The 17,529-nt window shown below is 40.6% G+C and overlaps 1 protein-coding gene across 3 annotated transcripts in view; it reads right to left on the minus strand.

The window, feature by feature from the left end:
* Positions 1 to 553: 553 nt before the first annotated feature.
* The window catches only part of LOC102942767 (prolyl endopeptidase), a 165,950-nt gene continuing 148,974 nt past the window's right edge, over positions 554 to 17,529 (minus strand). For 2 of the 3 annotated variants that reach the window (XM_037894552.2, XM_037894553.2), the window contains exons 12-15: positions 13,488 to 13,582; positions 10,794 to 10,925; positions 6,367 to 6,523; positions 554 to 1,300 (exon numbers count right to left, since the gene is read on the minus strand). In XM_037894552.2, the coding sequence (XP_037750480.1) occupies positions 1,006 to 1,300; positions 6,367 to 6,523; positions 10,794 to 10,925; positions 13,488 to 13,582 (679 nt within the window). In that variant the 3' untranslated portion in view covers positions 554 to 1,005. The remainder of the gene's footprint in view (positions 1,301 to 6,366; positions 6,524 to 10,793; positions 10,926 to 13,487; positions 13,583 to 17,529) is intronic. The other variant, XM_037894554.2, reaches the window with a different exon arrangement.

Here is a 17,529-nt window from a genome sequence, read left to right on the forward strand (position 1 = left end):
CCTGAGGGGTCAGCACTAGTCTGAAGGGCTGGGGAGCTGGACTGCAGGGTCTCATCTCTCATGAGGGAGTGCCAGAGAAGAGGATCTTCACCCTCAGTACGCATAGGGACTGTAAGCCAGGGGCAGTACCTGGATTTTGTTCAGACTCAGGAGGCTTAAAGACCACACAGGACCCAGCGAGGTGGGCCCAAAACACAACAGCCTAGTGAGTGTCCAGTTTTGGGGGAGCTCTATCAGGGCTCTGTGGCGACACTGGTGATATCTGGTCTGTTCTTCAGAAGTAGTTAAAGATCCAAAGACAACATTGTCAAGATTATCTGTGCAACTTGAAAAGAACACAGTAAAATCTTAGAGATGATCCAAATTCTGCAGGTTGAGTTTCTATTACATGTGGAAATAAATTACCTGATACTAAGCTGGTGAAGTATTGGACATCTGCAAGAAACTGATGAAGTTAAGCAACAGAAGTATGATGGACTGTAATACATTGTTATGAATAACGTGAAGTGTAAGCTTTTTAACAGCAATATTTGACTTCAAATGACCCAGCGTATTTGTACTTCAGCATTTTAATTGAAAAGATTTTGTAATACCCATAACATTCTTAAATAACTGATATTACGCTCCAACTGTTTGTACTGGAACAGTACTTACATTTAATTCCAGGTGAACCGGATATGTTTATAGGTGCAAAACACATTAACATTGTTTTATATGAAATAAGCTCAACTACCACCAACTCGGAAATCTAAATCTTCACAACAGCATTGCCAGCAATTCAGCTATCTATTCAAAGGTGCTATTTAAAACATGTACCTAGTAGAAAAGAAACCCAAGTAAATATTAAAAAGAAGGAAGCTTAAAAGACCAAAACTCCACAGCAGATGGGATCAATAAAATATTAAACTGCAGTTCTTAAATGTAAGTACTACACCAAGTGGTCGGTTGTTTTCACGTAGTGTAAAAGCCCTTGATTTCTAATTGAGACAGTAATGTGTATTCTGCCTATTCAATCCAATCAAGATTTAGGCATCGTGCTATAAAGGCAAACATATCAGACACTTCTTCTATAACTTTAGCTGTTGGCTTTCCTGCTCCGTGCCCAGCCTTGGTATCAACATGAATGAAAAGTGGGTTCGTTTGTTTATGGCTTCGGCCCACCACATACTGCAGAGTAGCAATGAATTTCAGTGAGTGCAGAGGGACCACTCGATCATCATGGTCTGCCGTGAGAAGTAACATCGAGGGATACTGGATTCCATCCTCTTCTGGTAGTTTGACATTATGAAGTGGAGAGTACCTGAAAAGAGAACACAAGGCCATTTAACATTCAAGCCATCAGAGTGGTGCCTGACAGCACTCAGAAAGTCAGTCCCCCATTTGTATAAAATCAATTTTATGTGATGTAGGTAGTGATTCTCTATCACTCGTGTGCTATTACAGTCGAACAATGGCCACTTATCTCTCTATTTGAATATTCCGGCTCTCAGCCCTGTAGGAGCCCTTAGTAAACTCCTTCCATTTTGGAAGTAAATATGCAAACATTTTAGACAGACATCAGACTTATCAGCAACTGCAATAGTACTCATATGAAATAGGGAAACCTAATAGGCTGGAGCGTCCACTCCACATCCATTCCAGGTGCTGTGCTGCTGGGAATCAGCCAAGTACTGTGCAGACGCAGCTGACCTGTCCATAGGGATGGCTCTTGGCCTTTATGGAGCCAGAAATGGTTGTCTCCAGGAGCCATGGGGTTAGGAGGATGGGCCCCTCCAATCTTTGGACCCCTTCTCAGCCCCCATTTGCCTTCAGGGGACACTGTGCAGGAAACGGAGGGGAAGTTTTCCTGCCTCTTTGACCAATCCCTTCATGGGTGATCCTCTGAATGAGGGATAGTCTGGATTCCAATAATTTGTTTCACTCCCACTGGGCACCATATATCCCTAAACACTAACATACCATGAACTCTCTCAAGACTCCTCTTATATTAGAAATTAACATTACAGCAATACTAAAACACAGGGGATTATAATATAAGAACAGCCATACTGGATCAGACCAATGGTCCATTTAGCTCAGTATCCTGTCTGCAGACAGTGGCTGGTGCCAGAGGCTTCAGAGGGAGTGAACAGAAAGGGCACTTTATTGAGTGATCCCTGTCATCCAGTCACAGCTTCCAGCAGTCAGATGTTTAGTGAGAGACAGAGCATTGGGTTGTGTCCCTGACCGTCTTGCCTAATAGCCATCGATGGACCTATTCTCCATGAACTTATCTAGTTCTTTTATACTTTTGGCCTTCACAACATTCCATGACAATGAGTTTCACTGGTTGACTGCACACTGTGTGAAGAAATACTTCCTTATGTTTGTTTTAAACCTGCTGCCTACTAATTTCATTGGGTGACCTCCTGTGTGTTATGCAAAGGGGTAGATAACACTTCCTTATTTACTTTCTCCACACCAGTCATGATTTTATAGACCTCTATCATCTCTCCCCTCAGTCATCTCTTTTCCAAACTGAACAGTCCCAGTCTTTTTAATTTCTCCTCAGAGGAAAGCTATTCCACACCGGTAATAATTTTTGTTGCCCTTCTCAATTCAAATATATCTTTTTTGAGACAAGGCAACCAGAACTGCATTCTGTATTCAAGGTGTGCACATATCAGGGATTTATATAGTGGCATTATGATATTTTATGTCTTATTAACTATCCCTTTCCTAATGGTTCCTAACATTGTTAGCTGATTAGACAAAGGGAACCACTCATTGTTCTGGATATAATATGATGGTACAGTAGTTTACACTAGTTTGTCAGTCTAAAAAAAGACTAACTTTTCACATTAACATGAGATAAAACGGTTTCTAAAACACCTGTTTTGATTTTGAGAGGCCTACAATGGACATATATACACAACAGACTATACAGGAACCTTCTTACTATGTGTATTCCCCCCCACACACACACAAAGCAAATTTAAGATTCTCCTTCTCATTCTCTATATTCCAAATTTCATCGTATCTGAATTCATTCATATATAAACAAGTTTTATTACACACAAACGTTTGTATCATATCTACAGTAGATGTATTTTGTGGGAAAAATCCTCTGACAAAATTCAAAATATGAACTTGACACAATTAACAATTTTTATTGTGCACTATAACACTGTAAAAATACCTTGCAATCAATATCACCATATGAAAGTTTATACTGTCTTGATAAAATGGCAATCAACAGGCAAATGATTTACAATAGGCCTAATAGATCATAAGGTATTTTCATTTTGCATTAATTTTCTTTTGAACTCTATGATATTTTAAATAAATGCTTTAGCTCACAAATGAGAGTTAGATTATCTATTGAGTTACATCTAATGGGGCTATTATTTTAGTATCTAGACACTACATCTAATGGAGCTATTATTTTAGTATCTAATATCTAGATTTAGTATTAAATCTTACATAGTAGTTTAATACTTTTGAGAAATCCTCATTCTTAGTCTTCACTGTTAAAGAAATGAAAATTCAGCATTAGTAGAGCAAGTGTTACAGAAGTACTTTTTAAATGAGGTTACATATTGTAACAGGCTCTTTATTATCCATTATCAATTTGCAGCACATTAAAAAAAAAACACGTCTGTGAAAATACAGAATCTTTTTAGGCTTCTGAGCAAGAAGTTAAACCTGAATTAATTTCCTTTTGTGCCCCACTCCCAATCAATTTATACAAATAAACTCTATCTACATTCAAAATATAACTTAGAAAAGCAATCCGCTCTTCCCATATAATTAAAAACGCTATTTGTTTAGCTGTGGGGCTGAGTGCTCTGTTCTGACAGCCTACCGGAAAATGTAGTCATTACTTAAAAAGCCAATCTTGCATGGTATGTAACTTTTGAAAATATGGCCCATTGGCTTTACAGAATTTTTCCAAAAAGCAGAAAGGTACAAATCTACTATTTATAAAAGTGACTTAAAAGTTAATTTTGAACTTTCAGTGTCCAGTGTGTTTATCAACTTCCTGGACACCACTATCGGTTTCAGCAATGGATTATATACAGATGATTATATGCAAGAAACTCATGGATCCCCACACAGACCTCCACAGAACTAGCAACCACCCTGGACACACGAAGAAAGCTGTTATCTACAGCCAGGCACTCAGATACCAGAATTTGCTCTGAAGAGAAAGTCCAGGCTACATACCTTAACACCGCCTTCACTAAATAAGGACACTCCACCAGAGAAGTAGATCATGTCAGGGAACGGGCCACCCAAATACCCCAGAGAACCTGCTTCAATATAGAAACCCCCCCCACCCCGTCCCACTGATTGCACACCCCTATCTGTCACCTACCACCCTACACTAGAACCCATATGGGGTTACATCAAATAATTACAACCCACATTTGAGGGGGACCAAATACTGAAAGAAGTCTTTCCCAAATCCCCTCTTCTGATCTTCAAACAACACCCTAACCTCGCCCAGCTCATCATCAGACCAGGACACAGCCACTCAAAGCAGCACCGGACCCTGCCAGAACAACAGATACAAAACCTACAAACCTACAAAACCTACAGACATATCTCCACTGCTATGATGATCAACATCATGACAAAGCCCTGGCTGGGATGATTTAACTGGGACTTGGTCCTGCTTCGAGCAGGGGGTTGGACTAGATGACCTTCTGGGGTCCCTTCCAACCCTGATATTCTATGATTCTATGATCCCCCACAACACACCTTTCAAGATCCCTGGGTCCTACACACGCCTATCACAATATGTGGTGTACCTTATCCAGTGCACGAAATGCATAAACAACAACTCTGTGGGTAAAACCAGACAATCGCTAAGCTCTGGAATGAACTCACACAGGAAAAAAAGACAAAAACATCCTGTCACTCATGGGTGAACATTTTTCATAAAGCAATCATTCCATATCTGACCTCTAAGTCCCCGTCCTCAAAGGAAATCTGCACAACACCCTCAAAAAGTCAAACATGGGAACTTAGGGTATGCCCCTAGATGAGAATAAAAAACCCATGGCTAGCATGGGTCAGCCCACTTGGGCTCACAGTGCTTGGGCTCCGGGGTTGAAAAACTGCTGTGTAGACATTTGGGCTTGAGCAGAAACCCAAGCTCTAGGATCCTGAGAGGGTGGCGGGTCCCAGAGTTCAGGCTCCAGCCCAAGCCCGAACATCTACACAGAGATTTTTAGCCCTGCAGCCTGAGCCCGAGTCAGCTGACCCAGGCCAGCCATGGACATGCCATAGGGCTTTTATCCCTGTGTGGACATATTCTTAGGGTAAGTCTACAATGCAATATAAGCCCAGGGTTCGTAGAACTTTAGATAGCAGACCTGGGTTTGTTAACCTAGGGCTTGAGCATCTATACTCATTTGAAATACCAGGTTAGAAACTGTTGAACCCTGGGTCCCAACCAGGGGCTGTAGTGTCTACACTACAGTATGTGGGCCCAAGTCCAGCCATCCATATCCCAGACTTCCTAGTGCTCTCCCAAAATGTGGCTGGCTCTAGCCTTTTATTCATGGTGCGGTGTGGGAAAACTTGATTGTCCAGAGGACACAGAAAGTCAGCCTGTGGGATTGTGGTATACTTCTGGCAGACTCCCAGAACACAAATCCAGTGGGGCTATATCTACATTGGAAAGCAGCAGAGTTTGAACCTCTGGTCTCAGTTTGACTTACACTCAGACTCTCCACCCCATGGGGTCCGGGGACCCTAGGTTTAAGGCTTGGGTTAGTGCGATTTGTACACAGGCAGAAGGGGGTGGGCGGGTAGGTTTCAGTGTGAGTTCAAATCCTGTGGACATACCTTCAAATTCATAACTTTGCTGGACACTAAAAATCATGGACTTAAAAGACACAATGGTTTTACAGCTCATTACCACACTTTGTTACACACCCTACTGCTTACTAACCCTCTGCGGTCCTACAACTAAGTGTGAACTGCCTACTTCATTTTAAGTGATCTCTAACAGTATGTGTGAACCCCTTATGTTTAACAGTCTGTTCCACCTTGTATTTAGTTTGGACACTTTGGATACCTTCTCCAGATCTGAAGGAGAACTCTGTGAAACTTGAAAGCTTCTCCCTCCACCAACAGAAGTTGGCCAATAAAATGTATTACCTCACCTACTTTTTGTCTTTTTCATTTAATGGAGTCATTTTGATCCATACCATTATTTAGTTCACATGGGTGAGGGTGAAATCAATTTGTACAATACTTAGTTATTGATGACTGCCATTTAAAGCAGTCAGACTTGACTCAGTAATTACCAGTCAGCTACAGCATAATATAACATTCACACCAGTCCGTTCATTAAAAACACCAAAAGGCACTTACTTCACCAGCCATTTAAATTGTTCTTTATAGTCAGAGCAGCCATAATCAGTTGTCCAGGCGTGACCAATGGTGTATTTGTGGAATTTAAGCATGTCCATTACTCCAACTTGAGCAATCACACAACCAAACAGGTCAGGGCGTTGATTAGCACAAGCAGCTTAAAAACAGCAAGACAATTCTATTAACACTGAAGTCTAAAGGAAAAATCAAGGGCAGTAATAAAAGGTACAGTCAACATAAATTTGGCTCAACATTAAATTTTGTAATGTTAGCTTTTGTAAAACTTAAGGATGGCAATTTTACACATTTTGGAAAAAATCCAATTAAAACAATTGTTTTAAAAAATAAATAGCCCCATGCAGTGCTTGAAACACAAACACTGACTAAAAATGCCTGACACAATACCTATTGAAGTCAAAGGGAAGACTCCCAATAGCTTCAATGGGCTTTGGTTTAGGTGCAAAGAAAGTCAAAGGGAAACTGACTTAACAACAAGCCTGTAAGTCACTTCACTAATTCTCATTGTCCAAGCAGAGGCAAATGAGCAGTGTAAACAAAGAACAGTATTTTTAAAACAGTCTAAGGGAGTTAGGTGCCCACATACCACTGCAATAGAGTTTGGCACCTGACTTTTGCTGCTCCTTCGTAAATTCCAGCCCAAGAGTGTCACCACTGACAAACACACTGGATTCAAACAAGAAATTCACTTTTAACAATCAATAGTGTTATCAGGAACATAAGTAAAGATATTCAGAGAATCATAGAAATGGAAGGGACCTCGAGAGGTCATCTAGTCCAGTCTCCTGCACTCAAGGCAGGACTAAGGATTATCTAGACCATCCCTGACAGGTTTTCTCCAACCTGCTCTTAAAAATCCCCAGTGATGGAGATTCCACAAACTCCACAGGGAGGTTGTGATTTGCTGAATTACAGCTTGGCACTCACCAACATTCTGATATCACTGTCAGGAAAAAGAAACGGACGAAGCACAAATCTGTATTTATTGCTCTCCATGGGTGAAATGGCACCATAAAGCTCTTTTATTGCTACATGAACGTAGTAGTTCCTTCATTTTTCAGCTATATGCAAGCCAAAGAACTCTGATAAATAATCATTTCTGACTTAAGCCTCGTCAACGCTTACAATTTAGGTTGACATAGCTTTCATGCTCAGGTGTGTGAAAAATCCACATCCCTGACCACTGTAGCTATGCTGACCTAGCCCCTCATGGAGATGCAGCTAGGTGGATGGAAAAATGCTTCTATTGACCTAGCTACTGTCACTTGGGGAGGTGGCATTCCCACAGGAGTGGGAAAAACCCTTCCGTTACTTTAGGCTGCACTTACATTACAGGGTTATGTTGGCACTGTAGCTATGATGTAATTGTCCCCATAGTCCAGACCTGGCCTCAGTTGTAATCGCAGAGGGAGGACCTCATTTTTTTATAGAATGGTTCCATTTTGTTTCCTTATGCTTCCAATCTTCCTATTACTATAGGGCATTTTTAAAGAATAATGGCTGCCCCACTTTAAGGAGTGCATATGATTAATCACTAGAGCTAAAGCACTCTGGTTTCTGACATTAGAGCTTTCTCTACAGGCTTTTCCTTCTCTACAGAATCTTAGAGTTTTTCGCTAACAAATTCCTGAATCGCAGATACAGAAGCCAAAGACCACAAAATCCCGTAACTGTTTATTAAAGCTAGTACAAGAGGTCAAATAGTACAGTACAGGGATCCTCTTTGTGTGAAGAGGCCTTTTTAGCCCACAGCTGTGCTGCTAACTAACCCTTTGCCTCACACTATCATTCCATCATGCAGGACAAGGAAATCTTGTTTTGCAGTTGAATGAGCCAGAAACTATGGCTTTAGCCTATTCAGAGTCACCTCTTAGTAATTAAGACTAAAAGGGAACACAGTATTCTGGAGGGATGCCAACAATCTTTTCTTCAGTGAATGCAAACTGAGGAAATATGGCATTGGGCCCTTGTGTCTGAGCTATTAGTAGCAAATGATAGCTGTTGTACAAGGACATGAATAGCTATTTTGAAATCCCATGGGTAAGGAGAAAAAATCCTGTTCTGCTTTGAAGAAAGAGCACAGGTAAGAATTTCAAAATAAAGGAGCAATGAAAACATAGCAGTTGGATTCTGCTGAAGGAGAGGAAAAACCCTTCTTGTTCCTTGTGCATCAAAGAAATCAAACTGGAGAACTCTGATTACAGGCCTTAAACTATATTCAAAACAGAGCTTTAAAATGCTCATTAAAGTTCAGTCAGGCATAAAACAAAATATATTTTCACAAGCAGTTAAACCACCAAATTCAAATAAAAATCAGAAAAGGTGGATGGCCAGTTCAATGTTTAACTGAGCTCTCAATTAGGTGCTCAATGCACCTGTAAAATGGACTTTTTTGTGCTTGAACTGCAGAGAGATCAATGCCCAATAGCTCTTTACCTTTCCATTTATGCTCTCATTTGCAATACACAATATCTTCTAGCAAAAAGAAAGTAAGTTGAAAGTAAAAGTCTAATTTTACTGATGCTGAAACCAAAACACTAATTCTGTAAAACATTTTTTTCTTTAAATCCTTGGGTGTTTTTATTTCAGTAGCCTTAGGCTGTCAAACTGCAACATGGTCCTCTCAAAGTTACCCCCATCCCCACCCCGCTATTCCTTTGTCATTGTATCCCCATTTAGGGTGGGGGTAAAAAACCTTTCCCCTTTGTTCCCTCTGCTACCTAGGATGAGAGCACACGAGAGAGTAAGGATTTATTTAGTGACAAAGTTGGCAGCTCTTAAAAATTTTCTTAGAATGTGAGAAATTTTTCTTTGAGATGGACTTTCTATATTTAAGATTAAACTGTTCTGAGTAAAGATGAGTTAGAGAATTACACATTAATAAGGTGTACTTATAAACGGTGTGTTAGATTTATATTGTTTCTGAGAATCAAAATTTTTCCATTATTTAGACTTAATTTTTCTTTTATGTATTTTTGTCAGAGGTATTTGTTTCTTGTGGTCATCTTTTCATCAACTCATTACAATGAATACAGGGCCAAATGTTGCAGTTACTCATCTGTGCACAAAGGCCATAAATGCAGCAGAATTGCCATGATTTTTGTGTGTGTGTATAACAGACCACAGAAAGGCAGAGTATGAAATTTTGAAGCCATTCTCTCCATGGACTTGGGTTTAGGGCAGAGGTGGGCAAATACGGCCTGCGGGACCCTCCTGCCCAGCCCCTAGGCCCCCAGCCCCTCCCCTGCAGCCAGAGCTCACTGCGCCGCTGGTGCAATGCTCTGGGCGGTTGGGCTGTGAGCTCCTGGGGCAGTGCAGCTGCAGAGCCACGGCCTGACCCAGTGCTCTGTGCTGCACGGTGGCATGGCTGGCTCCAGCTGGGCGGCACGGCTGCCCGTCCTGGTGCTCTGGGCGGCGCGGCTCCAGCACCGCCAGCCACCAGTGCTCCAGGCAGAGTGGGAAGGGAGCTGGGGGGGGGGGGGGGAGAGGAGAGTTTGGATACAGGGCAGGGGAATTCAGGGTGGTGGGCAGGGGCCGGGGGTATGGATAGAGGTTGGGGAACAGGGGGGTTGTATGAGGGCAGGGGTCCCGGGGGGGGGGGCAGTCAGGATTGAGAGGAGGGGTTGGATCGGGTGGCGGGGGGTCCGTGGGCAGTCAAGGGACACGGAACAGGGGGGTTGGATGGGGCAGGAGTCGGGGGGGGGGGCGGTCAGGGGGCAAGAAGCGGGGGGGGGGGGGGGGGGGCGGGAGATAGGAGGCGGGGGCTGGGCCACACCTGGCTGTTTGGGGAGGCACAGCCTTCCCTAACCAGCTCTCCATATAATTTCAGAAACCCGATGTGGCCCTCAGGCTAAAAAGTTTGCCCGCCCCTGGTTTAGGGGCATGGCTAACTATGAGGATTTGGGGTAAACTATGCAGATCCAATGGTCAGCTAACCCGTCTGTGGCTACTACCATGGAGACCTGCTAGCAAATCTGGATGAAGTTTCGTAAATTTATTTTTAATGAAAAATGTCATTAACAATTGGACTTAAAAAAAGAAGAAAAAAATAAAAAGAATATTTGTTTGTGAACATCTCCCCCCTGTTTCTCCACCAGTTTGTGCTCAGTTTGTGTTGCACATTCTGCGCAGGGGAGGTTCCAACACACATGAAGAACATGCATTTGACTATGGGTAGCAATTGCCTGTGTGGCTTTAATGGTGGGCATTTTCCAAAGGCTACAGAATGCCAATGTCCCATGCCACCAGAAACTGAAGTGGAATTTAATTACTTTATCTGTATTAACACAGTGACATGCCACCAATTTTTATATCCAGGGGCTCTTATAAATTTTTCCCTCTGCTTAGCTTATGAAAAACGATCCATGTATTAACATCCACATAACAGTAAATATACAAATAGTTCTTACCCACTAAAAGACCCCCATTTGAACCTCCATTAGTAGTCAGCTTCTTTGGAGATGTATATCCCTCTTTGATAAGATATTCCGCTGCACACTGGAAGTCAACAAAGCAATTTTGTTTGTTCGCTAAAATACCACCTACCACACAAGGAAAACAAAAAACAGTTAGTTCTGTAAAATGCATTTGACAGCACCTATTCAGAAAGAGGTGTATGCAGAAATGCGTAGGATGAATTTCAGCTTCATGAACATTTTAATAATTGATGCAGCTGAGAAAGACAAATGAAAACGAAAAACTCTTCCAACACAGAAATTATAAGATGGTTCTGCCAATAACTCTAATAGTCTCAAAAATCTTCAATAATACATATCTATGCTGAGGATCAAACAGGTGATGCTCTTTACCAGCGAGATTCCAGCTAAAAGCTTTGCACTGCCAATTTTACACAAAATGACCACACATAGTTCCACTTGAGGTATGTCTTAATGGAACTTTAACAGAATTAAGCTCACTTATGACCTTTTAAGAAGATAAAACTTCAAACTTACTGCTGTAAAAAATAAGCTAACACTAATGTTTGCTGGACATCAGATACATAACTGGTAATTTACAGGGTTTTATTATTATTATTTGTTTTCAAATCTGATGATATACAGCTATGATAGAAATGTGACTTCAGAGCCAGATCTTAAATTTGCATTTCATTAAGATAGCTCAAATTTTGAAAAGCTACTGTCGTCTGATTAATCTATTATAGTGAAGCTACTGTAGTCTTTTTAGACAAAATTTTAACAAGGCTCATGTAAGGGGAAATAAATGTACAATTTTTAAAAAATTGGGGAAGAAAGAATTTTGTATGCAAGAGATATTCTAATTCTAATGTCAAAACCCATATGGGAGGCAGTCTTGCCCTGCAACCTTTTTATATAAAATAAAGATAATTAATTGCCAAGCTATGATATTCACAGAAGGATTCAAAACTGACCAAAACACCAATTTACATTTCCTCATTTAAGAAGTTCATTTGATGAGAGACTATAAATGGCTCCTGATCAAAGATGGCATAAAGCTTTGTAAATGCATACCACCCCTATCTGACCTGGACGGTCCTGTCTTGGGTAATTAAATACTAATTAGGAATTGTACTTAGGTGGGAATTGAGAATTAAGTACTAATACCCTTATAGCAAAGGCTATGTTCCAATCTTGTAAAGGGATTCTTGTGGGCAAACTTTACAGCTGTTCAGATCCCTTTGCAGAAATGTATAACTTCTTAAAATGTAAAACTTCTTAAAAATGCAGAATACATAATTCATCCAACACAAAGACCACACAAGAGGTGTCCTGGGAATGTTGGATATTTTTATATTAACTAATCCCCCAAACTGCAATGGTGGAGGAGAAATAGAAGTGAAGAGACATCCTGTGCTTTACTCAGAAAACTGAATAATTCTGGTCTGGTCTAAGGTCAGGATCCTATCCATGAAGTTAAAGCTATGCAAATAGACATCTGTATTAGCTGTCTCTGAAATTAACAAAGAACAGATATATATCTAATTATGCAATTGAGATAACAGACTTGAGCTGAAATTAAATTAAACAGGAAATAGGGGGACTAAAGAAGCATTTTCATAGCAAGATAAAATCTCATTAAAAACTGATGGCCAAATCCAAATTACGGAAGGATACTTTGTCTTTAGCAGTGACATTATGCATGCCTGAGCATATGCTATTTCTTTTTATGAAACCGTTACATCTTTAAGTCAATTACAAGGAAATGTCCCGGACAGGTGTTACAGCAGAAAGAGATGAAAGAGCAATACTGAGCAAAATCACTTTACCGTAGGTTAACAATAGAAATAGTATGCAGAAATTGGTACAGACAGATACATTTGGAACGCAGATTCGAGATAAATAGTAGTATTTATAAATATTGCATTGAATCCAGAAAGTTGATCTTGTTTTGTTAAAATGCTAATAATTTTCTTAGAAAACTTACACAATGTTTGTTGTAAAATAAAATTTTTACACTATGTTGTAAAATAATATTTTTAAGTGGGATGCAACAAGCAAAACAATCTAACTGCTAAGATCAAATAACATGAGGGAGCTACAGGTGTAATAAATAAATAAATTCTGACTTTCATAACTATCTGGGTAAACAAAAGATGAGAGAAGAAAGGCAGACAATTTTTGGGTATGTTCACTATGCACAGTTAATCTGGGCTCTTATCAGAGTTTTAGCCTCAAGCTTGCTCCCATCCATACAGAAAAGCCTGTGACCTAGGTCTGGAGGTGCTTTAAGCCCATGCTAGCTTATCCAGCTGGAGATGTGGGTTAGAACATAGGCTCTCCAAGCTGCTCACTTTGTACTGAGGACAGGCTTATCACTCAAGTGCCTTCCCACATTCTCCCCTGAAGGGCAGGCGAGTTCTCCCACAACTTGACACAACTGACTGGAAAAGAATCCTAGAGCGTCCTTGCACAAAGAACCAAAGGATATGCCCCCAGGCACACGTGGGCAGGTGCACAAACTTTGAGGACACAGTAACACAAGAATGGCTTTGCTATAGGGGGACACACACCCAGGTGAGGCTAAACCCAGGTGCCAATAATGTGGGTTAACTGTGCAATGTAGACACGGGCTTTGTCAGTATCACTGCTAAAACCACCATTTGTTCTTGTACTCAGAACCTTTACCTTTGTGCCAGGTCTCTCCATATTCACCACCTCCTCTGATGTTAGCCACAGCTAGAACACCACCCAGATGCCTCACAAAAATAAGTCTTGATACACTGAAGGAGAAAAAACAGAAAGCTAGTAGATTACTTTTGATTTCCTGCCCCCTAATGTCTCTCTCTTCTCCCCCCTCTCCCCGCAATGCTGTGTGGATGTTAGATGCAGGAGAGAGTCTGGCATAACGTATGTGACAACATCAAGGGTTAAATCCTCCCTCTGTGCCAAGCCCGAGTAGCCAGACTTGTCTCAGTAGTGTTAAATGGGGATACTACTGTAAGCCTATGTAAAGAAAGCAAAGCTACTCCAATCTTCCTCCTATAGCTCTCCTCAAGGGCAGCGGCCAGCAGATCTATGTAACCACAGATCCACTGGCGATGCCTCTGTTCCTTGACAGTCTCCCAACTCTTCAGTTTGGGGAGCTAGGCTCTGCAGCACTTATGCCCCCCATATAGACTCTCTAAACTCTTCCTCCACTGTGTCTAGAGCCATCTGCTACTTCAGAAAAGCAACCTATTTGTTAACCAATGAACAAGAGCAAAGATGTTAAAGGCTAAAAGTGAAGGCCACCATTTGGTCTGGCTTTGTTTAGGAATTGTAGAAATCTGAATAGGCGTTAAATTTGTATTTAATATTGCTTGCCTCTGACACTTACAAGGCTGTATTTGCAGAAGAGATCATGTTCTTACATCAAATGTTTGTACCAGTGGTTATACATCTGAATTCTTGACAACACAAAACTGTTTTATATTGAACAATGTAAGTAAACAAAAGAACATTAAAATCTAAATTTCAGTAGCTGACCTCGCTGGTATTTTCTGAGGTTGGATGAAAGCTAATGTAATATAAAAATATCTCAATATTAAATTCCTAAGATATTAGTGTCATTAATATATTTTAAAAAGAGTTTGAATTAAAAGTCACTTAAATCATATTTGACAATCAAAAAGGAAGCAGGCCTCCCATCAATTGAGGCAAAAGCTTAATGTAGCCAGAGCTCTAGATGGCAAACCAGGAGTACACCAAAGAGAATAGTAAAACATGGGAATTAACCCCAACCAGATTTCCCCCCCTAGGCAAGTCCATATCTACATGAATCAGTCTTAACAATGCACATAAGGAAGAACTGGGTCTTTATGTCTTTAAGTCCTGATGCCACTTATGAGACTCATTCAAAAATATTTCTGAAAAGTCATTTCCCATGCATTTGCTGTCAAATGCTTCCTAAAGAAGCACAATTATTCTTGTGAACTCACCTACCAAGTTATTTTGTTAATTACAGAAAAGACTATAATGTTACAGTGTGTCCATAAGTCTGTAGTTACAAAGAGAAACAATATTTTCACAGCTCTAAAAACAATTAACACCTGCTGGTGACTTCTCTTGCACAGTACGTACAGGGGTAAACTTTTTTTTTTTGGGGGGGTGGGGGGACCTTGTAGAAGGGGAATTGAGAAGAGGCTCTTGTAGTTTCATCATCCACCCAAAGGATAAATCCTCCACAATAGGCTTGTTATCTACAGCCATCAGCTCACCTAGGGCAATGTGAACTCTCTTTTTTGTTGCAAATCAATTTTCAAGGCTTAGGTCTCTGTGATGTCCTGGTCAGAGACTAGATTTATATTCCAGACATATACTGTGTACAGGGTCACAGTGCACTGTTTTGCCAAACTGTAGAGTGACTAATTTCTAGAGGTTGAGATAGTTCATATGGAATAACCTGACACTAGACTGATCCAAGAGATTTTGGTTTTTCAATCAATTTTTGGTGGATTATAGTCACAGAAAGAACTCCTAGATTTTATTGTATTTCTTCTCAGTCCTTGTATCCCAAAAAAATCAAAAGGGATGTCTTTATGTCCAAACCAACTTGATTGGTCACTTAGCATTCAAAAGCAGCCTATCACAGGATATAGCTGATTGAGCATGGGATCACTAACTCAATATATGTTATTCATAGCTATTTAAAAAACTAAAACCAAAACAACCACCACCCTCTCTCCCGCCTCCCCCAAGCAATTTCTGAATACTTCACTATCAATGCCTTTTTCTGTACAACTCAAATCCAAACTGAGAATTCATCCCATGACAAAAGTATACAAACACTGGAACTTTAACAGAGCAGTCACTGTAATTTAAGTTTTCAAAAAGCATCTAAGTTATTCAGCATTAGCTTTTCTGTCAATTGCCCTTGGTATACAAAGGCTTAGGTCCTATTCACTTTCAGTGATACATAGGCTCCTAAGTTGCTTAGAAATTTTGAACATTTTACCACACGTGCACAGAACAACTTCACTGTAAGTGGATATTTATTAGGGGAAAGACTGTGCCTTTAGCCACAGCCTATAGGAGGGAGACTGTAAGGAATTCTGCAAAATGCCAGGGAGGCAAAATGTTACCAAGAACTTTTGGATACACAGACTCTGCATGTCTGAGATGATATTCTTTTGAGGGATGCAACTTACTCTCTCTCCTGTGCAGCGGACCAATGTGTTGGGAGACAGGAAAAAAAAAGCCGTGGACTTGCCTTCTCCCTACTTCCTTTGCGGAGCTGTGCACTGTAGAGATAGTAGGGCAGGAGCAGCTCCTGTGCTTTGCAGAACACAGTGGCTGCTATTTTGCCTGACCCTTATGTGTGCTCTGAAAGGGGTCTTTATGCCCTTCCTCCACACCATGTTCTTGCTTAAGGGCCTGGCAGAATTTGGCCCTGTAACAGGAACACCAATTTAGATTTATGGCTTACTTCACAATCAGTGTTTCAGTATACACTAGAAACTGGTTGTACTGTACCTACAAAGGCACATACAGAGCAACAGGGTAAAACATGGCACCTCCTTCAGGGTGGTGTGCAGAATCTGAGGTATTACTGGTGGGTTTTCAATACTATTTTCACAGAAGCTTTGCCAAGCCCACACTGAATGCCACCAATTTTACCACACCTTTTAACGGTGGTGTTGCTATACAGACTATGAAGGCTGTATAATTGATGACAGTGCTACAGCATGTATTCTACTAGAGTTGGTTCTAAATCCAGCTGCTCAGTCCAGAGAGAGAGAGAGAGAGAGAGAGAGAAATAAAAAATGCATGCTTATATCCAAAAATAAAGTACTACTCTAACCGGGTTAATGACTTTGGTCTGCTATTACTTATTTGTATTTATTTCTGGATCTACTGACCTAGACTCTTTCTATGCTGTTGTAGTTTCCTTAAAATGTAGTGAGCAGTTACCATAGTAACAGATGCAGTTCCCTTTTTGGGTAGGATACATTTAAAAAAGATTGCTAATAACAAAATACAATGCCAACATACACAATGTAGCTACTGCCCAAAGCACCAGGCCAAATAGTCAGGGCATCGCTCAACCAGGTAGCTTAATAAGGGTTTTCCTCGTTGAAAATGTAATGGGGCTAGGAGAGACCAAGTGGAAGCTGTGTGTTGAAGGGAGCAAGCCTGCAAGAGTTGTGAGTGTGTGACTGAAGGGAAGCACAGAGACAGATTCTTGGGCACAGTTTGCTGGAGTGACCTGCTAACGTTTGTTTCTACTGCGGTCAGGAAAAAGGATATTCATGTACAGTTTTTATTAACTAACAAGAGTGCATCAAGAATATTTCTGAATCTCATTATAATTTCTCATTCAAAAAGAAACAAACCTACAAGGCTAGCTCCTCAGGCTTAAGAGGCAGTAATACAAAACACTAGCTGGGTGACATCTTACTTAACTGAACAAAGGGTAACGGAAAAAACAGAGTCCCCAGGAAGAAAAGAAGAAACTGGAATAACTTGGATTTGTGATAAATTGCAGGAGCACTGAGATCAAATAAAAATCTGGAGTATTTATCTTAACAAAAAAACCCCCTGTTTTAGACAAAAGGACTGTTATTCAGTGGAGACCAGAAATAATAATAAAAAAAAAAGTAGAAAACTATGATGAATTTTTCATTAAATTTAGTTTTATTTCTGTATATATCTTAGGCAAGGGCTATGTGGTACTACAATCTCCAATGTA

This window comes from Chelonia mydas, chromosome 3, assembly GCF_015237465.2.
Source record: "Chelonia mydas isolate rCheMyd1 chromosome 3, rCheMyd1.pri.v2, whole genome shotgun sequence".
Taxonomy (NCBI): Eukaryota; Metazoa; Chordata; order Testudines; family Cheloniidae; genus Chelonia; species Chelonia mydas.